The sequence below is a fragment of the Mus pahari genome, chromosome 21 (genome assembly GCF_900095145.1).
Source record: "Mus pahari chromosome 21, PAHARI_EIJ_v1.1, whole genome shotgun sequence".
NCBI lineage: Eukaryota > Metazoa > Chordata > Mammalia > Rodentia > Muridae > Mus > Mus pahari.
This window is the reverse complement of record NC_034610.1, coordinates 49791371-49818662: the sequence shown is the minus strand read 5'-3', so window position 1 is coordinate 49818662 and position 27292 is coordinate 49791371. Positions and strand designations below refer to the sequence as shown.

At 39.7% G+C, this 27292-nt stretch overlaps 1 protein-coding gene across 1 annotated transcript in view; it reads left to right on the top strand.

The window, feature by feature from the left end:
• Lama2 (laminin subunit alpha 2) overlaps positions 1–27292 on the top strand; it is a 454349-nt gene that overhangs the window by 291452 nt on the left and 135605 nt on the right. Inside the window, exons 35-38 of the mRNA XM_029532909.1 lie at positions 8095–8237; positions 12646–12744; positions 21596–21707; positions 26614–26776. Of these exons, the coding sequence (XP_029388769.1) occupies positions 8095–8237; positions 12646–12744; positions 21596–21707; positions 26614–26776 (517 nt within the window). The remainder of the gene's footprint in view (positions 1–8094; positions 8238–12645; positions 12745–21595; positions 21708–26613; positions 26777–27292) is intronic.

Sequence of the window (27292 nt, the reverse complement as noted above, 5' to 3'; positions counted from 1 at the left end):
AGAAAGAAAGAAAGAAAGAAAGAAAGAAAGAGAAAGAAAGAAAGAAAGAAAGAAAGAAAGAAAGAAAGAAAGAAAGAAAGAAAGAAAGAAAAGGATGAGGAGGAAAATAGAGGGAGAGAAGAAAACTTTGGGGTAGGCAAGCTGTGAATTTCAGCTGCATCCCAGTGGATGAGAATATAAAAGAGAAAGAAACACAGTGATGCTGCTTGAGCTCAAGACAGCATGGATGCTAGCTTAGCCACAAGGTAAATAGGCAGCCCCACAGCAGGGAGATAGGCTTTGGAGCAAGAGTAAAGCCTACAGCACCAGGAAAAGCAGAGTGAGGCTCTGCTGGGCTTTGGGGGAAAGACAGGTGAGGAAGAAAAAGGAGAGTTAGTGCTGTCTCAGTCAGGATTCAGAAAGGCAGCCACAGTGTGTCTCATAAGGACTGTCCAAGATGGCAGATGTTCTGAGAGAATTAAGTAGACCCTCTCCTTAGGGACAGTTTTTCTGCCTCTTTAATTGGCTTAAGGTGAACCCACCTCCCTTAGTTAGGTTATTTGATCTGACCAACTGGATTAACTCTAAACAAGAGACAATACATGTGTCTACCTGGAGGTGGAGGTTAGAAGGTAATGGTTTCTCTTAAGGGGCCTTCCCATGCTATTCTAACAATTAACAAATACTTTTTCCTCTAAATGAAAGAAATAACAGGTAAATAAACCTTTTGAATATGTCTAAAATCCAATCTTATTACAGACTCTGACTTATAAACGATGAAGTATTACACTGAATCTGTTTTTAATAAGGCCCAAATGGGGTAATACAAAGTTGCCTTGTTTCTCAAGACAGGGATTTCTCCTTAGGTTGGCCTTTCATTCTCCTTGTATCCCAGGCTGGCTTTGAACTCTTGATTCTCCTGCCTTTTTTTCTAGAACACCATGGTTGCAAATGTGAACTATCTGTCCTGCTTGAAGATTCCTTTTTCAAGTCACTAAGGGAAAAATACACACACACACACACACACACACACACACACACACACACACACAACCAGATCCAAAGATATATCAGTGTTTTTTAGTTTTCCTAATTAATTTAACATATACATATTAGAGCATAAATTTTATCTTTTGTTAAAAACGTGAATTTATGTTCGTTTATCCCTCGTTGATCTCAGCAGACAATTTATGTATCTCTATCTAAAATTAGTTAAAGAGTTTGGCCTTTTTCAAGCAATCAGTGTGCTCATTTTTGCTTCAGCTTCTTTGTTTTAAATGTGGTTTGTAAATTTTTTTGTGATAGTAAGCCAGTAATTACTATGCATGGGGGACTCTGGTAGAAATGCAATATTTTGAACTAATTGCTAACAGAAAGATGTGTAATATCGGCTGCACGATTTGCCCCTTCAATGTGCCCAGCTATAATGATCTGGATTTAGTACTGCATTTGTTAATATTAGACACAAATTTATCCTGACACTTTTATAGGCAAAGACTCGGAAACATTTAGTCATGTAAAATCTAATCATAGTCTTGAAATATTTGCTTTTACTCTCACGCATTCTCGGCAAGCTCTGGCTTTATAAGCTTATCTGTATTATTGAATTAGGAGAACGGTTTAGAGAGATTTGGAAGGTGTCCTGATTATGAGATAGGTATTAATTTACCCAGCAGTCTTGTCGGAGAGCTGCTCTTTACAGAGTGTGAATACCCATGCTACTATGCTCTTCAGATCTTCCTATTGTAGTCAGTTCAATTTGTTTTTCATTTGCATACCTGTTGCCATATACTTAATAAACTTTAAGGTCAAATAAAAGTAGTTTGTGGGATAAGTAGAATGTTTTGTGTCAGAATAAAATGACAAGCCATTAGGTTAACAGTAACCTCGCCAGTGTATACACCTTAAAATGCCATGGTTGAGTTGGGTAGAAGCTTTGGAAAGTCCCATTCTGGCTGTTCCATTCATAAGTCTTTTTGAACCATCCAGACAGATGTGAGTGTAATACCTTGCACATACTATAAAACTTACCTTTCACTTATGCAAATTTGATCTACTTTGTTCCTTAAAAAGCAAATACAGTGATCATTACATAGGAAGGAATAGTAGACCCTTGGATCCGGAGACATAAAATGACATCGATGAGTTCTTGGGAAAGCAATTAAGTGAGTTTCATTCCAATAACAGGAGAGGAACCAAAACAGACTGGAGGAGAGGTATAGAATAAACAGAGGAAGCCCAGTCGTCATTGTGCTCCTTGGGTCAGCAATGTGCCTGTGGTATGTCCCAGAATATCAGGCCAATTTCTATATTCTAGTCCTTGGGTTGTTCTTGTTTGAAATAAGTTGGGGAAGGAAAAACTGTGGATCCTTTTCTTGAAGATTTCAGGAACCACCCAGTAAGAATCCTTTGGCAATATTATAAGAAAAAAACTAGTCCAATTCACTCTGGGAAATAAATAAAGTATACCAAAATAAATACATTATAGAAAGGGCAATCAAAAGATCTCTGGGATCACCAGTGGATAGACACCTGAAAGTAATCATTCCCCCTTTCCTGAATGTATCAGTAGGAAATAATTCAGCAGTGTAGGGCAGGGCCCTTTGAGTCCCTCCTCCATCACACCTGCCTGTTGAGGAGCAGTTGCAGTTGACCCAGGGTAGAGAGCCACATGTTCTGAGATTCTGTGTTTACAGAGGCTGAATGGCTGCGTGTAGCCCAAAGATGGTATTCTGTAGCCCTTCTCCTTGTCTTCTGGCTCTTGCATTCCCTAAGCTCCTCTTCCCCATGTTCTCTAACAAGTGGAGGGAAGACCATATGCCATCTTCTTTAGATCTGAACACTCGTTTCTCCTCAGCATCTTTTACAGCCAAAACTCTCATAACCATAGTTCTCTGGAAACAGAGGCTCCACTGACTATGGCTGAGAATTCTGTCTATGGGTATGAACATATACATTTCGAAGCTAGGTCAATGCTATGTCAGTTTAGATAAACAACACATTTTTGTTCCCCCCTTAGGAGCTATGACTTCTCCCATCCTGGGCTTTTGAGTAGGTTTTAAAACCAGATGTGGATTCTTTCCTGTGGATTGGACATTCAAAATGACATAACACTGCCAATGCTTTCTTTTCCCCACTGCCTGCATTGCACCTTCCAGCACAGTGGAAGCCACTCCAGCAAGGAGGGAGTACATAGTCATGTCTCTAGGACTAGACTCTTATCATCTAGTTCTACAGTGTGACCAAGAAGAAGGACAAGAGTCTACATTACTTTAGAGAACGCTCTCCTTTGAAGTTCTCTAGAGTCTAAAGTCTCCTTAACCAAATACTCATAAAGAAATCTACCACACCTGGCATTGTGATTGCGTGTAACGACCCACAGCTTCTAGACAGACTATTTTCCCAGTGTGAAGGGATCTCCTTTCTAACAGATTTAAAATGAGCTGTGCTGGTTTAGTTTGATTACAGGATAGAAGACTTTCATCAAGTTTTTTATATTTCATTTTAGTTAACCCTCCCTTGTCTTAATCTCGTGCCCCATCCCTGTTTAACCTTTCTATTCCCAGAATTCCTTTGCTACTTCATGTTACCTAGACTATATTATCTCCCCTCCCTCAAGATTTGAGATCTATACAGGAAGTGGAAATTAGAGTTGCAGCTGGGATACACAGATGACGGAGAAACAAGGTGTTTGCTTTTCCTTGTGTAAGCCACCTCATTTATTATAATGTTTTTCTACATCCACCCACTTACCTTCAAATTCCATAATGTCATTTTAATGTGTAGCTGAATGCAATTCTGTGGTGTGGTTTTGTATATTTTCATTATTCACTCACCAATTGATTGACAGCTAAGCTGATTCCATCTCTTAGCTATTCTGAGTGGAGAAGCAATAAACACAGATAAGCACGTCTTTCAGTGGTGAGGTATCAGTTCTCTACGTATGTTGCCAGAAGTATAATAATAACAACCGTCCATCTTGATTTTAGATAACCTCTGTAGTCACCAGGCTACTATGTTTTCCTCCAACTGTTGTTCTTATCTTGTTTGTATTCCTTATGTGTCTATGTGGCTCTTTGCCATCAAACATACCATTCTCACATTCAAACATTTCCCATGTAACCAACACCTTTCTCCCCTGATCCCAAACTCCTACCTCCCCATTTTTCCTTCCTTTTCATGAATGTGCATAATTATGCCATATTGACACCTGTTACTCCTGTCTAAAATATTTTCTTCTTTTTATTAAACAAAGATAGTAATGTGCAAACATTGATTCAATTTTTACTGTGTACAATGTCCAAAACACTGTGGCAAAGATTGTTAAGGTAAATGTTTAATTTCATATCTGCTTTATCTATCTTGTCTCTAATCATTCAGTTTCCAGACAAAAGACACAAAACTTTTATTATTATAATAAGCCTTAATTACCACTAGAGCTGGGCAGATATCTACCCTCTAAGTTACTAGAATCTATTTTCCTGAGCTCAAGAGATGGCTCAGTGGTTAAGAGCACTGATTGCTCTTCCAGAGGTATTGAGTTCAATTCCCGAAACCACATGGTGACTCATAACCATCTGTAATGAGATCTAATACCTTCTTCTGGTGTGCCTCAAGACAGTGACAGTGTACTCATATATATATATAAAATAAATAAATCTTTTTTAAAACCAATCTATTTTCCTATCAATAATCCCAAGTTATTGCTTACTAGGTTTTATGTGGACTGCACTTAACTCCAGTTGGCCAACCCTCACGGACATGCTCCTATAACCCATGGTGTCTTTCTTCTCTCCACCTTTATTCTCCCTTGTGGTCTCCTCAGACCCCAAGTCTAGAAATCCAAAAACGCTGCCTAACTCTCTTCTGCCCTGTTATTGGCTGTAGACATCTTTATTCACCAATCAGGCATAACTTGGGGGGACAAGGTTATATAGAGTCATTTGGGTACACACAAACTCTCATTCCTGGGGACATTCAGGCCTTGGGCTGCCAGTATTTAGCATTACAATATAAGCGAAAGACCATAACTCAACAAACCATGTTTAAGGTCTGTTCTGAAGTCAAGGAGAAACAAGTTATAAATATGTAAACAATAAAAAATAATACCCAGTACACGCAGCCGGGCGTGGTGGCGCACGCCTTTATTCCCAGCACTCGGGAGGCAGAGGCAGGCGGACTTCTGAGTTCAAGGCCAGCCTGGTCTACAGAGTGAGTTCCAGGACAGCCAGGGCTACACAGAGAAACCCTGTCTCGAAAAACAACACAAAACAAAACAAAAAATAGCCAGTACACGCACAAGGGTTAAATTGTTAAAAGGTGAAGAATACAGGAGTGAGTTATGACTTATTAGTTCACTTAACACTAACTTTATAAGTCAGGTCTCCCTTCTTAGAAAATCACACATTTAATCTGAAGGCTTATGAACAAGGTAGGTGAAGATGAAATTCCCTGACAGAGGAGAGAGCAAGCAAAATGACTTCCTCCCTTGAGAATTATGCATTCCCTCTTTTCCTATGGCACACTCTTTCAAAATCCTTGCTTCCAGAATCAACTGGAAACCTTTTAGAAATACTGATGGCTGAATTATTTCCATGGATTTTTATTAAACCCAAATCTTAGGAAATGGAAAGGGTCAGTGCACACCATGAATCCCGGTGATTCTGCTGTGCGTCCCAAGTTGAGAACCGCTGGTCTCCAGCAGACTGTCCGGTCTTTCCTATGTGGGTTACGTGGAATTTTTCTTCCTCAGACGCAGCCTGTGACTTGTGGTATGTGGGATAGATATGCTCAAGGCTCTGCTTGTCTGTTAAGCTCCCCCCGGGTGATGCCAAGACTCCTAGTTACCTGTCACCACAGTGCTGCTCCCAAACCAACGGTATAAATGTCTCTCTTGAGCTTGTCGGGCAAGTGCATTCTCGACATTAATATCAGAGAGCATGGCATCCCATCACCTCCAGAAGCAGAAACCCAAAAGTTTGCCGTGTCCCGGAAGTTCTCAAAGCCCTTCCAGTGGCTCAGATGCCACGTGGAGTCTGAGAACCACACCGGGCCTCTTTACATCTTTATGTCGGCCAGCGCTTCATCATACCTTGCAATATGTTTTCTACAATAGCCAGATGCTGACAGGCCTCCTGAGGTTCACACCGCCCAAGGGTGTGAAGAAGCCACCGCTCTTGCTTCCCTTTACTTTGTTTCTCTGATGCAAAAATTCTCTTTCCGTCTAGCAGGGACAGTAAGAGGCATGGCTCTAGCTCTAGACTTCGGCCCCTGCCTCCCGAGACTTGTTCACTCACTTGTAAAATGTCAGGAATTTGCAGAGTAACTCAAATGACAAGCTACACTTGTACTGGCCACCCGCAAGGAGTTGATTTATTAAAAGTCCTGCTGGGACTGTTAGATCCCTGTGAAGGGATATGGCAGCTTACCATTAACTGCTTGTCCTATCCAAAAAAAAAAAAAAAAAAAAAAAATCCTCTCTGCACTTCTCATTTGTTTACAAGCATCTCTTAATGGTTTCCCCTCCATTAAGTGCTCAGGGGAGTGCTGTTTAGAGAACTGATTGAATTCTTGCCATTCTGGGGCATGAGCCAATCCCGCTCCAGAACTCAGTGTTTTCTATGTTATGTATATATTTTCTCTCTTCTAACATGAATGTACTTTTGATCCATCGATAGACTGGAAGACAGTTTGTATCTGTATACGTAGATTAATGTATACGGCATAATTATGGCATTCCGTGCTTCTTGGTGTAAAGATAACATGCCTTACTCTGCCATGTCAAGCTTAACTGTGAAAAGTTTGGGGACAGAGATGTAGCTTAGCTGCCAGAGTATTTGCCCAGCACTCACAGAACTCTGGGTTCCTGTACTATATAAACAAGGTACAGCAGCTCATGCCTGTAATTTCAACACTCAGAAGATCAGAACCCAGAAGATCAGAATTTTAAGGTCATCCTCAATTGCATAGCACATTCACCGCTAACAAAAATCCATTTCTTTTTTTTTTTTTTTTTTTTAACCAACTCTACCACCACCCACTCCACCTCTGTGAAGTTCGAATAGTTTCTCTTTCTGAACACTAAAGATAATATGAATGATACTAGCAAAGTCAATTATGTAAACATTAGACCTTGTTCTACCTTTGGAAGCTGCTTGTTTACAAGACTGAATAAAGTTAATCATTGGGGTAGAGATTCCTGACTGAATAAAGTTAATCATTGGGGGAGAGATTCCTGGAGCTGCAGCTCAGTGAGAGAGAGAAAATGCTTAGGGAAGGAGGGGATGCTGGCCAAAATGGTAAACATCATCCCATCGTCACAGAAAGGATCTTTCTTTTGGATTTAAAAATTCTGTCAGAGCATGAGGACAGGGCTCAGTTAGTAAAGTGTTTCCCATATAAACAGAAGGGCCTAAGTTCATGTTCCTAGCACCCAAGTAAAAAGCTGGATGTGACTGCATGCTCCAGCAATCCTATCTTTGGGGAGGTAGATACATGAGCATCTCTGACGTTTGGTGACCATTGATCCTAGCCCAAATCATAACCCCTGGACCAGTGAGAGTATCTAACATTGACCCCTGTCCTTCACAAGCACAGAATACCCACTTGTGCACCTGCACCTGTATATACATTCACACACACTCAAACACATGTAAAATCTTTTTATTATATATCTAGGTAGTATCTGTTTTTCATAGTACATGAAGCCTTTGCAGGATAAACTGCTACAGATGCCATGCAGTACCGTGGAGGATGCATGGCATATTTGGGTACAGAGAACATTCCAATGCAATGTTCTCATAGATTTACTTTCCGTGTCTTTCCTTTACTAGTTCTGCAATATGCTTCCCCCTCCCCTATACAAACTCCATTTGTTCTTCCTCTTTGGTCCCTCTGTCTTTCAGGTTCCAGGAAAGAGATATAACTTGCTCCTTTGTTGCCCCATTCTTCTTCAGCTGTCGACAGTGTGATAACCTTAATTATCTGAGATGCTGCATCTCATCATCATTCATAGAATTGTGCTCAGACCATAAATTGTTATATAGCTGGAATCTTTGAACATCTGGCTGGAGTGTTCAGCATGAGCAAATTTTCTTTGTTTTTCCCCTTCCACAGTTTGTGGAGACGAGTGTACAGGCCTTCTTCTTGGTGACCTGGCTCGTCTAGAGCAGATGACCATGAACATCAACCTCACAGGCCCACTGCCTGCTCCGTATAAAATTCTGTATGGTCTTGAAAATACAACTCAGGAACTCAAGGTAGGTGTAAGCACTACCAGCAGCAGGCAGGGGCTGAGATGAACGAGGCAGCCCAAATGGTCTGGCCATTACTCGTCCATCTTCCCCAAACCAGAATGCAGCAAATGCAGGAAAGCAATACCTAAACGGGTGTTTCAAACCAGAGAACTGTCCTATGCACAGTGCTGCTGAAGTCAAATACTCTTCTATCCCCTTCCATTTGGCATAAATCAGTTTTATTATGTGACTTAAATATGTGCAAACATAAAATCAGGTATGTACCCCTTATACCGATAGCTCCATAAAATCAAAACAAATTAATCCTTACGAGAGTCTGCAAAGCAAATAAAATTCAAATTAAAAGCATTCATCTAAAGTAACATGAGTTTGGCTGAAAGTAAACTGTTTCTAGCAAGGAGGCCGTGCTATCGACCACATCCCTACTGTTGCTTACCTCTGCAGGTGGCAGGTAGGGTACTCAGTTCCACATTTCTGCAGTGGAACTGAAGAGCCCCCCTCAAGGGGTCCTGAGGTGACAACCATAACCATACATGACTTATGCACGCCACTTGTCCTTTGACCCATGCAAAGGCAGGTCCTAAGATGAAGGGCTGGCACCCATCTCCTAGTTCCGTACCTTGGGATTCAGGAAAGCTCTTACTAGTCTTTAATATTCCTGAAAAAAAAAACAAACTAATTAAAATGTTGTACAACTTTGAAAGTCATTCTGAAGGTTTCAATTCAAGGCATTCTAAATTATCCTAAAATTAAATCTTTCAGTTTATAAAAGACTAGTGAATAACATTTAGAAATTAACATGGTTTACATGGACTAAGAAGTTGTTACTCGGATGTTTGCACCCAGTTTTCAAGTACTTAAGCCATAGGATCCCCATAGGGTCACAACTTGCACTCAGTTCCCCATGCATGTCTTAACTGGTCGGATTTTCCCATACATTCCAGAAGCTTACATCGATTCTTTGCTGTTCAGGAAAAAACAAAACAACAAAAAACAAAAGCATCGTTAAACAGCTTGGGGTGAAGTGGATGCATAATGGTATACACCTTTAATCCCAGTACTTAGGAGGCAGTGTCAGGCGAATCTCTGAGTTCGAGGTCAGCCTGGTCCACAGAGTAAGTTCCATGATTGTCAAGGCCACACAGAGAGTCCCTGTCTAAAAAGAAAAAAATCAAAAGAGAAAAACAAGAGAGGAGGGGGAAGGAGAGGGGTTGCGGAGAAGGAGGAGGAGGAAGAAGAGGAGAAAAATAGGGGAAAAGAAAAAAAGAAAAGAACTAAACAAATAAAAAATAAAATAAAAAATAATTTTATAATAATTAAGCCATTAACAAAAGTACATGGTTACCGTGTAACTTCTGAAATTTTGAAATTAAAAAAAAAAAAAAAGGAAAAACTAGTGAGTGCACAGGGTTGCTAGGACCTGCATGGCAGAGGCAGTTTTTAATAGGATGAGAAGTGGGAAGTGCTGGTAAGGAAAGGGGAATGAATCATCGTTACTTCATTCACTGGCTGGTGATCTTGCTCTTCTAGGAGATATATTCTTTAATATTTTTTAATCGTCACCATTGCCAATGGCAATGTAAAAACAACTAACATTTGTTGAAAAGGTATATGATTAAGATTGTAAATGTTTCATGAAAAGTATACATAATTCAAAAAGAAAAATATTAAATGTCTTTGTATAGTATGAATAAGTATGAATAGTATAAAAAAGGTAATATTGCTTTTTGGTTCATATTTTCTAGATATAATCATGTTACACAAATATCTATAAATTCTTTTTATGAAACAGAATGCCTGTTTTTCCTTTTGTTTTATGATCTGAAGACTGCATGATGAAGTGCTTCTACATTAAAGTACCTTTGACCAATGTTCTCTGGGGGAAAAAACTATTGTAAATTGTATTATGATATATAACAACAAAACCCAAGAAGCAGAAACAGACTTCTGATGAACTATATATGCCTCCTAAGCTTCTATATTGAAACTGTGTCTTAGTCTATTTGATTCCCTTAACAAAATGCCATAACTTGCTAGTTTATAAACAAGACGAGTGCTGGTTTAACAGTCCTGGTGAGAGGAAAGACCAAGTTGAAGGCAGACTCGTTTCTGGTAAGGGCTCATTCCTTGTATACGTATGACTGCTTGTTGTGGCCTATATACTAGAGAGGAATATTGAGCTCTCTGGGTATGTTCCAAAGAATACAATCCTAAGCAGAATAGGGCTCCCTTATCACCTAATCACTTTTGAAAGCACACTTGCTAAAACCTTATAGACTAGCATCTCAACACATCAGCTTATGAACTCTTTCCCATCATGATGGTATTTTGAAATGGAATCTTTGGGAGCCGATCACTGTTAAATTGTAGACAGAGGATGAAGCCTTCATGATTCACTATGATTTTTGTAAGAATGGGAAGAGGGGCTTTCTCTTCACCAGCCATTTCAGAACATAGGGAGATGATAACCATGTGCAGGTCCTCACGAGCAACCCAGTTACTTGGTACCTTAGGCCGTTCAGCTTTGAGAACTGTCCATTTTGTTCAAGTCACCTAGTCTATGGAGATTTTCGATTGCAATTGTCTGAAAAAGCTAAAATGAAAGAAGTGTATTAAATATTTTTCAGTAGGGAAACTGAGGCATAGTGAAGTTTGGCTTGAAGTACAATTGCATGGCTAATAAATGTTGAGGTGAGATTTGAATACAGGCAGTATGACTTTAGGGCTTTGAGACTGAACATCTTTTCCAACCTTAAAGAGACAAAAATAACTCACGTGAGAAAATCTAGTTGGTCAGTACTGAGGCCTCCCTGGCCCCAGGCCAGGCTCTTCCCACTGGTTCTTGCCTAGGAGAGCCACTTGCATGAGGCACAGATATGCACTGGGCCTGTCAGCAGACATTAGAAGTCAGGCCTGCTTGGGAGAGATAAGGCTGAAACTCTAGAGCACAGGGCAATATGAAGAACAACCTTGACAGCTAGGCTATAGACCTACTTACCTCACGTCTTACATTCAGACATAAATACTTCATGGGAAGGAGGCTAACCAGTGAGTTTCCACACACCTAGAAAGAATACAGGCTAGGAAATGAATTAGAAAATCAAATATTTCAGTTGGACATAAACATTTTTTAATATAACATGTAGTCAGTGGATGACGAGGTTCCTGGCAGCAATCTCTGACGGGATTTACCCCTGAGCATCATTAGTAGAAAAGGCCTCTGTCATTTTCTTCCTTATGTCCTAGAGTGTATGAAAATGACCTTGATAGTTCTGAAATCCCAGTCTTTTCTTCATTTTTATCTATATTATTTCTTCATGATTTATCTGTTATTTGAAAGCTTAAGATCCTATCCTGATAATTTACAGTGTTTGAGAAACTATATCTTACAGTGTTATGATTCTCAAGTTCTTGCCAAGTACTACCAAGATAATTCACATGATGATCAAAGCTTAACCTATTAACTCATTGCCATCACTGTCATTAAGCCACATGGAGGGAATTGAGAAACATCTCCATGAGTGGGCATAAAGGATGACAGACGATCTTTAGACTTGTACTTGGTCTCCATGGTGGACCGAGTTCCTGGACGTAGTAGCTGGTAGTCAGTTGAGCCATTAGAAAGCGGGAGTAAGTCCCTAACTGTAAATTCTAGCAAATCTTACATAAAAATAAGAGAAGCGGGGTACTAAAGTTATGACCAATAAGGAACAGTGACCACTCATGAAATGAGTGGTCATGAAATGGGTGGGGTATTTTTTGATAGGTACAAGGATGTGGAAATGTCTACCCTTTGACAAGCTTGCAGAGTGGCCTAATTTTCATTATATTTATTACTATAACAGCGACCCTGTCTAAAGATAGTATCCCATAGATTGTGGTGGAATATGGCCCTGCTGTGTGTATAAAGCCAGCTCCTACCAATCTTAACAGCAGGACCAGCCTAGCAAGAAAGGTCCTGTGGCAGCAGCTGCTCTCTTTCTTGCTTGTAAACTACAGCTACGCTGATTGAAACGGGAGCCTCGATCAATGCAAAGATCCTTTTAAACTCAACTCAGTACCAGCTTGTGAGCCTTTGTTAAAAACTCTCTGCAGTCAACATTTGCTCATTCAGAAAAGTGGAGTGACTTTTATCTCACAGAGTTTTTATAAGACTTTGATGGGGGTAAAGGATAAACAAACACTTTAGTGCATACTAATTTCTCAATAAAGTACAGCAAATCTTAATAATTACCTACATATCTGGCTTGGCAGTCAGTGAGTTAACTGTCCACTTATAATAGTTTCTGTTCTACTGAGGGTAGAAGTGCTAAGTATGTGGTGTATACAGGAACAAAAATGTGCTCTGTCTGACCCTGGGATGACTGCTAAACCATTTACTAATATGTACATGGTCTGAAATCTTTTACAGCACCTGCTCTCACCGCAGCGGGCACCAGAGAGGCTCATTCAGGTGGCAGAGGGCAACGTGAACACACTTGTGATGGAAATGAATGAGCTTCTGACCAGAGTGAGTTGGAAAAACTGTGACTGATCCTAGAGCACACACCTCAGGGAACTGGTTGCCTTCAAGTTAAAGCAAACCACACTCATGTTCTGAAATCTTCTTTCTAATTCACAACTTTTTTAATGAATTCCAGGAATAACGGTTGGTTGGCTAATTCTTCTCCAAAGGAATTTTTATTTCCCTGTGGTCTTCTCCAAATGCACAAACAATAAATCAAGAAACAGGGTTGACATACATGACATTGGTCAGGAGAAAAGGTTAAGGGTATATACGTTTGAGGTTACCCTATCTAGTAGACTCCACTGTAAAGGATGTATTTTTCTTTTAATCAGTCCGAAGTATCAAAAACTCTGTCCTTGATTGTGTAAAGGAAAAGAAAAAAACAGGAAAATCCTTGTCCTGTCTTCAATCCTCATGGAGTCTCTACATTCTTACAGAAATACAGTCTCAAGAAGTACTCCTACTTAGAAAATGAAATCTTTACTGTCAAAATCTGGAGCATTTAAGACACCATTTAGAGTCAGGATGTAAAAAAAAAAAAAAAATCCATGCTGCTTCCAGCAGACTTTTCCCAGTCATTGGTTGGGCTGAATTGTCAAAACTGCAAGAAGGTCCTTTTACCACTGGAGGCTGGGGAAAACAGCATAAAGTCTGCCATCTTGTGGATAGAAAAACGCATGAACATGGAGCCTGGCCTGCAAACTCGGATCCAGGGGACTTAAATGACAAAGAACATTAGAGGTAGAACATCCTTGGAGCATACATTGTCTATTTAAAGAAAGGCTTAACGGGGTCCTGAGCCTCACCCAGCTCCAGAATGATATAACTACATGCAAATACATAATAAAGCATGAAATAAATGAACAAAAGCATACATGAGAAATGCCTAAAAGTGCAACAGTTGAATCTGGTCTAGAACAATTAAGAGAAAAGTTCATGAAATACAGCATGCCACTTACCCGACTGTTGATTACTGGGTGTCACCCTTGCAAGTTCTGTGGCAGACTCACAGATAAACCTACAAGTGAAGCTGCCGCGGTCCCTGCCCTCCCCGAACCTGTGTAGCCTAATGATCTCAGTCTAGAAACACAGGACTATTTTACGACAAACGTCAGATCACTTGTGTGTCTAAACCCACGTCTCCCCCCTTTTTTTTTCCTTCTGCAGACTAAATTTGTATGTTTTTAGAAGCCTTTTAAGAACAGTTAAAGTCTCAAAGCAAACGTGAATGGAAAGTGCAGAGAGTCTAGACACACCTTTGACCCGGCTCTCCTCCCCCTCCCTCCACTCATAACTACTCCACTGTTCACTTTCCCAACTAGACGGAGATATTTGCCATTGTCAGTGAACCTACAGTGCTTTGTAATTATTCTCGAACGTCTATCACCTGTTTTTCTGTTCACTCTTGCCATTGCACACAAGCAAAACAAGTCAATACCCAGCATGATCATGTACTAGAGAACAGCTTCTCTACTTAGACTGTCTCTGTTGTGTTGTCTTAGCCAGAACACCATGGAAACACACAATGCAGCATTTTCAGACTGACTTTTCCCCCTGAGTTATTCACTCCTCCATCTGTCCATGGCTTGATAGGTCATTCCTTTTTGGTCCTGAATTCTCCCTTCACACACCACAGTTGATTGATCCATGCTTAGTGAAGAATGCCTTGATTGCTCCCAAGTATTAGCATTGTGAATAAACTCATTATAAATACCTCTGTACAGAATTTTGTGTAGACATGAGCCTCATTTGAGTAAGCATCAAGCAACCTAACTGCTGGAGTGTTTTTTTTCTACAAGTATGTTTAGTATTGTAAGAAAGGTCCCTTGTCTTCTGAACTAGGTATAACATTTTGAATTCCCAGCACTGAGTGTGAGTTTCTGTCATTCTACCTCCCTAGTGGATTTTGGCATTGTTAGATTTGGAGATTTGGGCCATTACAGAGGCTGAATGTTATGGTCAGCTTTTGACCTGGGTGCTGAGGGTCCAAACTCAGCTCTTCATGACTGTGAAGCAGGCACCTCGCCCACTTAGCCAACCTCCCAGCCTGTCTCTGTTAAAATTTAAAAGTTCTTGTAATTGTTTTCTATTGGGTAATTGTTTTCTATTCTATGGTTTATTTTCTTATTTTCATAAAGGTACAGGAGTTTCTAATTCTAATGTTGTCTAGTGCATCAGTTTGACTTTGTTCTTTGTTCCCCATGAATCTATATTTGGCAGTTTTAGCCCATAACTCATTGACATCACCCAAGGATGTCTGGGTTTCTTGTCGTTGTTGTTGTTGATGCTGCCGCCACTGCCTTCTTGTCTTACCTTTTGGTAACTTTATAGTTTTTCATTTTACACTTAAGTCTATGGTTTACTTGCACTTAATTCCAATGTTAATTTTTAAAATCAATCTTATATTTTATATACTTTTTTAAAAAGATTTTTCAGAAGCTAGAAAAGTAGTACAGAGAATTTCCCCCAACGGGCTGTATGAATGAAATGTAACTTTATTCCATCTTCTTTAGTTTCTATTTAGTGTTTTACCCTTCCAGGACTACTTCTGCAGCACCCTGCTTCATGTAGGAATAATGCATCCTTAGTTATTGTAGCTAACAATAGTCTGCAGGTGGTCAAGTTGCTGGAAAGTCCAAACCCTTGTAGAAACATGAAACCATAAGTGGAAGGGTAGAGGACTTGAGCATCTAAGAGTAGGCTACACAGAGAGTGGATAAGCAAGAAGTCCTATGATTGGACCAGAGCCCGACTCATGCAATAGCCACAACTTCCTGTTCTCCAATACCTACTGTCTTGGAACTAGAGGTTCATCGTGGAATTTACCTGGGTCAGGGCCCAGGCCCTCAGAATTCATGATGCTAGGATTTCCATGAATGTGTCAGATGATTGTGATATCGGATAGTGTTGATATTCACTAGCCTTTCAAAGTTGCCTCACAGCTAAAGCTTCCATTCCTCTGATAACCATGTATTGTTCAAGACGCATGTGCATTCACTCTGCATAGCTGTTGTAGCATCTGCCTTGAATCCTTACATATTTGATGCTCATTTTAAAAAGGGAAATCTATTTCCCTACTATTCTGGCTAAAAAGATTAGCATCAGAATAGCTACAAGAAATGTAGACGAATCCAAAATCAGCACTGGCTTTGAATTTCTTTAAAACTGTATTAAAATTAGGCAGCACTTAAACCAAGTTAGTTGCTCCTTTGAAAGTTGCTACCTTAATGCTTTACAGTCTATGAAAAGACAGTGCTATAAACAGCCTGAATATCACAATTTAGCTTCATTACATTGTCATTTACTGTCTATTGAAACGCAAGCTTAATGAAGATGAAGCACTTGCAAAGTAACAAAAACTAGTTTTTCAATTTTTAAGTACCAGTAATATTACGTTTGTGATACTTTATTTCCAGTATGGGAAAGTTAAAGTTCAAGTTGCTGGCATTGATTGCCCTTCATTTTTCCTCCTGTGTTTTTAAAATGGTGTGGGATATGTTGCAAATCATGTTGCTTTGGTTTGCACCTTTGAAAATTGACTCTGGACATATTTAGAAAGGCATTCCTTTAGAAATGTCTCCCTGTCATTCCACAGGGCCAGGAACCAGCTTCCCATCTCTTTCCCTGCGTGTTGTTGGTCCAACAGCTTGCCTGGGGTATAAGCCACTATCACTTAGATACACAGCACAGGTACTGTCTAAAAGATGACCCTTAGAAATATCATGTAAATGACTACATCTGTAATTTAATTATAGCAAGAACCCATATGAGTCTGCAGATTCAAAAGCATGTGGTATTTAGGCAATGTTGTCTATTCAATAGTTAGATTTGCTCCATTAGGTTCTTATTTTAACATAGAGAAGCCTGCAATGTAAGACACTAGTACTATCCAACCAAGAAAATGATGTGCAGATTTTAAGAGACATGGTGAGCCCTGCTTGAGCTACCACAGGGAAGTAAAAGCTACACTATTCAGAAGCAAATTAATGTCAGCATGGTGGTCAAGCATGCTGTCTGTATCTAAATACTCTGAAATAAATCGACAAAAACTAAAAACCAGGGGAAAAAATAATCCAGTTGAGTGAGCATAATATTTTCAAAAGATAATCAAAGGTAAAGTGGTGTTTTGTGCATAAAGCATTTTTATATAGGAACACTGGAAAGATACAAGCAGGGGATATAGAAGTAAGAGAGTCAAAGATGATAAAAGATGTCTGGATAAGTAAAAAATATTGACCATAGGAAGAGGGAGCGTGGTTCAGAGATAGGAATGGCAATTTTCTAAAACAAAAGAACACCCAGACTGAATCTTTTAGGCAGCTGATATTTAGCTCTCGTCAGTAGTATTACCAACAGCCTCTCCTGGGTGAGCGTGTTCTTTGTGTACACCCTGCCATTTGTCAGGAATGATGACATCCAGTAGGAAGGATGGTGCCTGGCAATCTTAGGACTAAATATTGGCAAGGCACAGTTCTAGCTCTCAAAGGCAGAGACGACCGTAAGTGGATCCTCCGTCCACTGTCCTAGGCAACAGAACATTTGTAGGAGACTTCTTTCATGGGTTTCTTCTGGGACCCTTTTAACCAGAGGATGACCTAGCTACAATAGAATGAAATAAGATGATTTGAAATATCTATACCTAAGGGATGTTCTGGTATGGACTGTGAAGCATGTTGATTTATCAAATGATTTTAAGTATACTTCATGTCAACCATGACCTTGTCCCACTTCAGATTTTCTGTCTCCCTGTATATCTTCCTCATATGCCTGGATATTAGCTAGATATGCAATATCACTTAGCATGGACTAAAAAAAAAAAAAAAGCCAATAAATCTGTGGGTCCCCACCCCCCTCTGCTCCATATCTATGATTCTAAGTAGAACATTTAAGCTTCCCATACTTTCACTTGCATCCTGTAGAAATCAGGTCCGGGTTCTGGGGTATCTCTCATGGAATGAAGGTTGCTAGGATGGAAGTGTTTAAGCCCTTGTGAATCTGTACTGAATGCAGTCCGGCAGAGTCTAACTATATAACCTGTCCTTTAACATGTTAATACACCCAAGCCAGTGTCAAGATGCCAGAGAAAGGAAGTTATTATGTGTGCCAAAGAGACTCATCCTGAGTAAGCCTTGAACAGGATTTGAGCAATACCACCTATGCTGAACCACGACCCCTCCTTCCCCATCCTGGAGTCTCATGTATCATCAGAACTTGAAGTTACTAAGAGGTTATGAGACAGAATGTGGTGCCTCTGCAAATGGAGGGCCTCTTGCCTGGCTCTCCTCCCAAGTCCTCAGCTGCAGTTCATAAGTAGCAGCTTCATGTGAGCATTGAGAAATGCCCAGAAACCTGTTCCACTGTCCACATTCCCTGGCAAGCACAGCACCAGGCATATGGTCAGTCTGAATGGCACTGGATCCTTCCAGCAGGCTTTAGCACTTCAGAAGAGTGGCTGGTTTGATTATTTTTATACCAGCCAGTCATCCAACATTTTAGACGCCCTGCAGTTTGCCACAGACTATGACTGGTTTGCACAAGAATAAAGAAAGTGAGACAGGTTCCCTAGCACCTGAGAGTGGATATTATACAGAAACAGCAAATACCTAATAACTCTGATGAGCTTTGTGAGGACAATTGCTTAGAGGCCCATTTAACTGGATGCTGGGACTATTTTAAGATAGGCACCACGCCAAGAAAGAAATACAGAAAGATGAATACAGCAGGCCAAAACTGGCCCTAAGGTGTTTATGTTTTAGAGGAGAGGGGAAGTCACGGAGTGGCTACGTCGGCTATTTATTCACTACATTAATGTGGTTCTAAAATATGTTGTGCTACGGAGGAAGCACTTGTCTGCAGTGAATGTGGAGACCTAGTTAAGAGCCCTGGTAACGGCCATGCTTAGAAGAAGAAAACTGGAAAGGGGTCAGATGACATGAAGCAAAGTCTCTGCTGAAAGTGATTGGAGAAGCTCATTCTTGGTAGAGACAATAGAAAACAAGAGAATCCATAGAAGGGGAATGCTTAGCGTATGTGACATGCCTAAGGGGACTTTAGGGAGTTTTGCTAGCTGTTACCTTTGTAAACATGCTTCTTACCAAGAGGACACTGGAGTGCTGGCATGACGTGAACCTAAAGTGTTTGCTCATGAAGTTGCTTACACAATACTCCATAAATGCAATAACTCGAGAGAGACACACAGTGGATATGTTCTTGGCCATCTAAATATAAGAGAGGGCACACTGATAAACACTCTAAAGAATTAAAGATATTAAATTCTTAAGGATTAGTGAAGCTGATGGTGCAACTATACTGGTAATGTAGGAAAGATATTGTTAAGGCAAAAATTAAACTTTAAGTCAAAAAGTATATATTTTTGTATAGTAAAATATACTGGTGCTGGTGGATTCATTTATTCATAAGATGTTGGAAGATGACTGTACTGGATAGCTTTGTGTCAACTTGACACAGCTGGAGTTATCACAGAGAAAGGAGCTTCAGTTGGGGAAATGCCTCCATGAGATCTAGCTGTAAGGCATTTTCTCAATTAGTGATCAAGGGGGGAGGTTCCCTTGTGGGTGGTGCCATCTCTGGGCTGGTAGTCTTGGGTTCTATAAGAGAGTGGACTGAGCAAGCCAGGGGAAGCAAGCCAGTAAAGAACATCCCTCCATGGCTTCTGCATCAGCTCCTGCTCCCTGACCCGCTTGAGTTCCAGTCCTGCATCCTTTGGTGATCAACAGCAGTATGGAAATGTAAGCCAAATAAACCCTTTCCTCCCCAACTTGCTTCTTGGTCATGATGTTTGTGCAGGAATAGAAACCCTGACTAAGACAATGACCATACGGTAAACCAATTCCATTATGGTGTTCAGTGACATATTAACATAGGAGGGGTCGTGGAGGGCAGAATCAGGACACAGTTTACACTACAGAAACCTCTAAGATATTTCAGGTTGTCAATATCTTGAATGGTTTAGCTTAGTTAGAACAAAAAGTAACATTGAAGAAGTGTGTGTATATGTGGGTATATGTATGTGTCAAATTATTTGACCCATCTAAGCCACGAGTATAAATGGCTAGAGAATGCTGATCTGAAAGAAATTACTGGGACTCCTTGTAACAATTACCATGAAAGCAGGTAATTGAGATACTTAGAAATTATGTACATAGTTTATTTCTAAAAAGAATTGTCAAAAATCTGAAGGAAAAAACCACCCTATTATTAGTGTTTCAGAAGGATAAATCAGAGCATCAAGCGCTTGTTTAGTATCCTCCAAGTCATTGCTGCCTGCTGCAAACAAGAGTTTTAAATGGTTCCAATGGATTCTAACCATTTCATCCTTGCGATATTGACACTTGCACATTTAAAAACTGAGTTACAAATATTGGAATTCAGGTTCTACCATGAATTCAACCTATTACTGTTCCCTCCTGCAATGGGGCTGGAGTGAGTAGGGTAGAGGAAAAAATGCAGATCAATTCCTGTGTTATCGCCAGTCATGTTTTGTGCTGGTCAAATGAACATTTGTTATTTAAAATCCACTTGTATATTTATTTAAAAAAAAAACCACTAATTCTCTCATCATTCCTAGAATGAAAGCATTCTGACACAAGACTGTGTAATGGTTCTCAACCTTCCCAATGTTGTGACCCTTTAATACAGTTCCTCATGTTGTGGTGACCCCCAAGCATAAAATTATTTTTGTTGCTACTTTATAACTGTAATTTTGCTACTATTATGAATCCTAATAAAAATGTATAAGATGCAGGATGATCTTAGGCAACCCCTGTGAAAAAAATCGTTTGACCCCCCCCAAAAGGATTGTTTGGCCCAACCCCCAAACACAGGTTGAAAACCACTGCTGTAGAGTGTTACAACTATGCAAACCTGAACATCATGTACTATCATGCAAAGGCACCTTTTTATTCTTTGATTCAGTAACTAGAGTACCAGCATCTTTTTAACAAAAGAGAAGTCCTATTGCATAGAGAAACAAAGCTTAAGCCCATGTTTCTGTGATTGAAACCTTGTGGTTTTTTTTTTTTGTTTTTTTTTTTTGTTTTTTTTTTAAGAAATACTTAACATCATCCATTCTGTCTGTACTTGACTATGTTATATTTGCATTGAAAACAAATCCATCCCATTGCTTCCAAGGACTAACCAATGTGAGCACAAATGAGTATGTTTTAGGCTATGCACTGGAAGGGAGAGCTGTCTGGGGGCTTCTGATTCCTTTTGTTGACCATGATGTATGATTCTGTGATTACTTCTTGTGACGTCATATGGGAAAGCAGTATTAATTCTGCCTGAATGTTTTACTGGCATCTTTGGAGTGTTACAAAATAGCATTTACTACTGAGATGCTAAATACTCCCTGCCCCCTGTGTTTTTTAATTAACATATTGATCTAAACTGAATCCATAGAATCAAGCTTACTGAGACAGATGTCCAGTTCCTCCCTCAAGAGGTCATTGCTGCATACCACATCGTTTCAGAAAATAAAATCCAGATAAAACTGCCACGTGTGGAGTCTGAGGATTCCATTAAAGACTTTGGCATTGGAACCTTGAAGATATACTTCTAAATAACTATGTTTTAACACTTCTGTGTCACCACCTATAAAATGAACTTTAACAAGACCAAATACAGCTTTCTGATTTTCATTTAATGGAAACAGTCATAAAGTTTAATTGTATACTTGAGCACAGGGTGTCATTGCCAGTACATCTGATCAATAATTCATCGATTGCATTTGGCTCAAAGTAAAATTTGAAGGAAAATGTAGCCAGAGGGAGCTTATCTTGCTCTAACTTTATCATCTCTATTAATTATGCTTTTCCTAAATTTGGATCATTAGGCAACCAAAGTGACAGCAGATGGTGAGCAAACAGGACAAGATGCTGAGAGGACCAACTCCAGAGCAGAATCCTTGGAAAAATTCATTAAAGGACTTGTCCGGGATGCTGAAGGTATCAAAAAATCATATTTTAACTTTTTTCTCTTACAGAAAAATTAAAATAAGGGATTAAAGGAGATTTGAATAGGCCCTATAAGGAGGTGTCATTTCTAAATTCAAGTTGTAGGTGTCAAAAGCATTTTGTTGGACATATTCAGGGTCATGGTTAGCAGAAATCTATAACCTATCACATTAACTGAGCAATGGCAGTTGATGAAATTGTGATTATAGGTGTAGAATAGGATGAATTCTAGGATGTTTAAATAAGTCATTGAAAACATATGGCTTTGCTATTTTTCTGACCAGAGCTATTGAAAATTTATTCATCTTTTCTTTTTAAAAGTTAGCTTTACCATTCTATTTGGTACACAAACACTGTTCTTTCATTTCTTAAAATGGTTCTTTAAGTACTTGGTATGAGTTGCAAGAGAACATCTGGTGCTTGGATTTGGCTACCCGAGTTCACCAGAGGCTCCCTGGCATTTAGTCCGTAGTTCGCTAGGAATTAGTTCTTGGCATCTCCCAATGTGGCTGGGAACTGAAATGTAAGTCACTTCTTTGGGAAAAAGCCCAGACTAAGAAACCCTCAGCTCTCCAGTCTCTTGAAATAAATGTTAAATATGCATACATGTTAGGGAGGTTCAAAAAGTGGCTTTTCTGGGTCTCTAAACACCTTTAAAAATGTGTGAAGCTAAACATCTTTATTGTTCTACTTTGTTGTTTTGGATGTTTGCTATTTCTTTTATTAATATGGAAAAATAGAGGGGATATGAGCTAAACTTCACAGTAGAGTCTAACTGGAGGTCTATCACTCGTAATGACTGACTGCCCAGTGTATGGAACAGCAGTGTTTTCAGATAAGGTTGTTGTTCTTGAACATACCAAGCTACTTCATCTAGAAAAGCATCCCAATTAATCTCACACTGATGCATACCTCTGAGGCATGAGACCACTGTGTGTTCCCTGGCATTATTTTCCACTGATGCTATTTGAAAATGCCTCCCAAACAACAAATGTATGGCAGAGAGTTGCTTCCCTCCAGGTAGATCTCTGCAAGTCACTTTTCTCATCTTCTGTCTGACATCTCAACACTCAACACCCTCCTGGAGACTATATTTTAAAATCAGTTCAGCTTTGATCTGAAGGCCAGTGATTAAGAGCACTTACTCTTCTTGTAGAAGACTCAGATTTGATTCCCAGTACTGACATCAGGCAGCTGAAAGGCCTCCTATAAAGGCCTCTGCATGCATGAGGTATACACACAAACACTCAAGGTACATGCACACACAAGTAAAATAAAATTATACACACACACACATACATATATATAATCAACTTGTTCATAAACGTAACTGCTAGTGGACATCAGCTTCCTTTTTTCATTGCAATAAGTCCTTCACCCTCTTCCCACAGAGAGGCAGAGATATAACTGGTGGTTTGATCAACTTGGGCTTTTTTGTTTGTTTTCCTGGGTATCGTCTTACAGTTTGTATACTGGCAGTAAGTCACCATTAGGGGCAATGAAAAGATGATACTCAACCAGAGATGTGGGTCTGTAAACCTGATGAAGAGGCATTGCCAGTCAGCAGAGAGGTCACTCATTTTCTACATTATGCTTTGTTCAGATGATCTGAATACATCTATGGTGCTCATGTACCATCTTCTCACTCGGGTACAGTGTCATGTGGGATATTTGTATCTGAAGAATTAGGAACATGGGTTCATTTTTGCCAGGAGACACGATTTGGTAGACCTCATAGAGTTTTTACAATTACATTAAAGTTCAAATTTCCATACACTATATCAGAAATATGATAAATTCTAGCTGAGATGTTCTGCAAGATGGCTTAAGGTTTGAGGAAAAGGAGTGAGGAGAAACGGTGATGAGGGAGAAGGCAGTAAAGAGGATGTAAGTCAAGAAGGAACAGGAATTGCCTAAACATTAACTACATTACACCATCCTTTTTGTCCCTTCACCTACACCCCATTGATGGGGGTAATCAGAGCACTTTTCTATTTTGTTGGTGGCACTAAGTTGCTGTGGAAAGTGAGTGAGTCTACCTGGCATTTAAGTAGATGGCTTATTCATCTCATGTCGTGTCTTCCACCATGAGTCATGGCCTCTATGGATAATCAACTTCTATTCAACTGCGGTGTACTTTTATGTCAACTGTAATTTTATATCTACTCTGCCCTGACTCTTGATCAGATCATGAGTGAATTATATTTTATCTCCTGGGTTAGAATTAGTGAGGAACAAAGATCAACCCCATTACTATTTAGATCTGATTTATTGCAGGACTTAATTATACTAGTCATCTTCCTTGACTGTTTCTCAGGACAGAATAACAAATTCTATTCCTGATAAACTTAACTTATCAGAGGGTTTTTAAGATTTAATATGAAGAGTATATTTGCTTCCTCCAAGGAACCTGGTTGTTTTACAGGTGCTCCCCACTTCTCTTGAGAAGGCCACATCTATTCTCTGGTACACACCTGCAGCTTCCATGATTTCAAGCTGATTTATGATATTTCAGAAAAAAAACAGTATGGCTTGCCTTTCTATCTAGAAATATTTTCTTCATTTTCATTTTTCCTTTCCTCTATTTCCCTTTATGTTGATTTTTATCTTGTCTTTAAAAAGATTTTTTTAAATTTTTATTAGATATTTTCTTCATTTACATTTCAAATGCTATCCCAAAAGTCCCCTATACCCTCCCCCCACCCTGCTCCCCTACCCACCCACTCACTCCCACTTCTTGGCCCTGGCCTTCCCCTGTACTGGGGCATATAAAGTTTGCAAGACCAAGGGGCCTCTCTTCCCAGTGATAGCCAACTAGGCCATCTTCTGCTACATTTGCAGCTAGAGACACACGCTCTGGGGTGCAACCCTATAGGTGGAAAAACAATATAAAAAGTTTTAATTAGCATAAAGCCCTCTTCTGAAATAAGATTGGAATAAGTAAAGTTAATTAATGTAATATATTTTACAATTATTTTCAACTCTATAGGAAAGATATTGAAAGGGACACTATATACTTTGACATAGGATTTAATACCACATTAATCTTTGGTTTATAATCTCATCCCACCTATAAAAGCAGTAGAGGGATCAAACCTTGTCTGTCAGCCTTCTGCTCAGAGCTGGGGGTTAAGTGGATGCTGGGCAATAGTCTACCACTGGCCTCTGACCCTTGGACTTCTTATATAAAAATGATGTTCTCTTTCTTAGTGCAGCATCATTTTCTTACACATACTATAATTTTTCTGTAACCCATTAATCTCCTTAATTCTTCACATGTCACCTCAGTTGCAGAGAAGTGACATATGCATTCCAGAGTATGCAGCTGAGGTCTGGGGGTCCTCATCCTTCCTCTGTTCATTCGTTTCCTACCAGATGCTTCTCTGCAGAGATTTATCTTTAAGTACAGATATAAAAGATATCCTAAGGTCCCAGAGGCCCCATCTTTACTTACCATCATGTAGGAATCAAGTTTTGCATCATGATTTTGGAAGGAAAATAACATTTTGTCTTTAGCTGTGATGTTCAAGAACAAATATTGGCTACAGCAACTTTCTAAGTGAACACCTTTATAAGAAAAGGGTGAGGAATATGGAAAGAGCAGGTGAGACACACTCAGCTTCTCCACTTGTCGGTGTTCTTTATACCCAGTAAGCATCAAAGAGAACTTGGTCAAACACAGAATGTAGGTCCCTGATTCCTAGACTTTTGTCTCAGATGATCTGTGGTGAGGCGCAGGAGTCTGCATTTCTAAAAAAAAAAAAAAAAAAAAAAAAAAACCACAAAAAAAAAAAAAAAAAAAAAAGCAACCACCTCCAAGATGCCCCTGCTGCCTTTGAATGGTGTACGGCATTTCAGAGCCGCCTTCTCAAAGTCCACCTTGGTACTGTGTGAACCTGACTTATGAGCTCTGCCCAGTGCAAATCTGAAAAATTTCTCCAATAAGGAAAGCTCAAGATTTATTACATTTTAAAGAGGTCCTTAGATATACCTTTAAATGTTTGAAAATAGCTCTTAGGCCAGACTCTTCACTCTGAGGATTTCCATGGGTAATATTGTAGAAATATATATTCAACAGACAAAGAGCTTGAGAAAATATGTCCCTTCAACTCACCAAATTAATGTCCCATAGAACACTCTTCAGAGAGCATGAGGCTAAAATGAATGATAGTGCTAGGTAACTGTTTCAATTCACCAAGTTTTTAAACTTTTATTTGACAGAGAATTCTTTTTCCAGATGAAATCTCACGCAGAACACCAACCTATCATGCAGTTTCTTGGCAGAGCAGACGTCATTTGTAGAGTACTCAACACACCTGCAGAATCCTAATATTCCAAAGAGCACAGCTAGAAACCCTGTTTACTTCATTGTACACACAGACTCCTGGGATGGGCTTTATTGCTGAAGGCATCTTTCTAGCCTAATCTATTTCCCTAGACCGATGAACGTTTCCTCCTTTAAAACTTGAACGTGGCAAAGCTGTAGAAATGCACGGGCAGGTCCATGTTCAGTGAGCTCACAGCCTAGATAGAGTGTTTCCATTCTCAGATTCTAAAGCGACTGGTCAGCAAGGCAAAGGAGCTTATGTGTTCAGCGACACGATGTTGAATCATACAGCTCCTACTTTTTCCTCTTACCTGAAGAGAGATTGAGTCTGTTCATTGTTTATATGCCCTCCATTACACACAATACCTTAATTACTATGTTCTCAAAAGGAGTTTAGCCTGGAGAACAATGACAGTTTTTCCTCTTCATTGCTGACTGCCCTGGTACCTGCCTCTGGTGCTCAGGAGGAGCAACCTGGGCATGGTGAGAAGACCAAGTGTTGAATGCCAGTTTTGCATGTGACATTCTTGTGACTTAATTTACCAAATTTCCCTTACCTCCTCCCCATAGCCGTAAATGAAAAAGCTGTAAAACTAAACGAAACCTTAGGAAATCAAGATAGGACAGCAGAGAGAAACTTGCAAGAGCTTCAGAAGGAGATCGACCAGATGCTGAAGGAACTGAGAAGTAAAGATCTTCAAACACAGAAGGAAATTGCTGAGGATGAGCTGGTGTGAGTAGACATTCTGGGGGCTTTTCATTGGACAAGTGAACAGCATTATCATGTCTCCTAAGTTCTGTCCCACAGGTGAACGGAGCACAGTTTTTCACATTTTCAATTACCCCTACATACTTTGCTTTAAAATAAACTAAAATCACATTTGCCTATATATAAAATAATAATAGGTAATTGAACTTTGGAGTGTTATTTTTTATAACTAGACTGATGGACTTGCTTTGTCCACTATTGGTGTTAGAAATGTTTGAACTATCAATAAGCCCAGAAGACTGGAGATATGACTTGCTTCTTAGTGGGGGCTTGCTTTATATGCACAATATCTGATTTTGATCCCCAACACTATGATAAGTGGACAGGATGACATATCCTACAATCCCTACACTTTTAAGATAAAGGCAGGAAGATTCAAAGTTCAGGATCATCCTTGGCCACAGAACAAGCCCAAGGCCAACTTAATATATATTAAACACTGTCTAATTGGAGGAGGAGGAGGAGGAGGAGGAGGAGGAG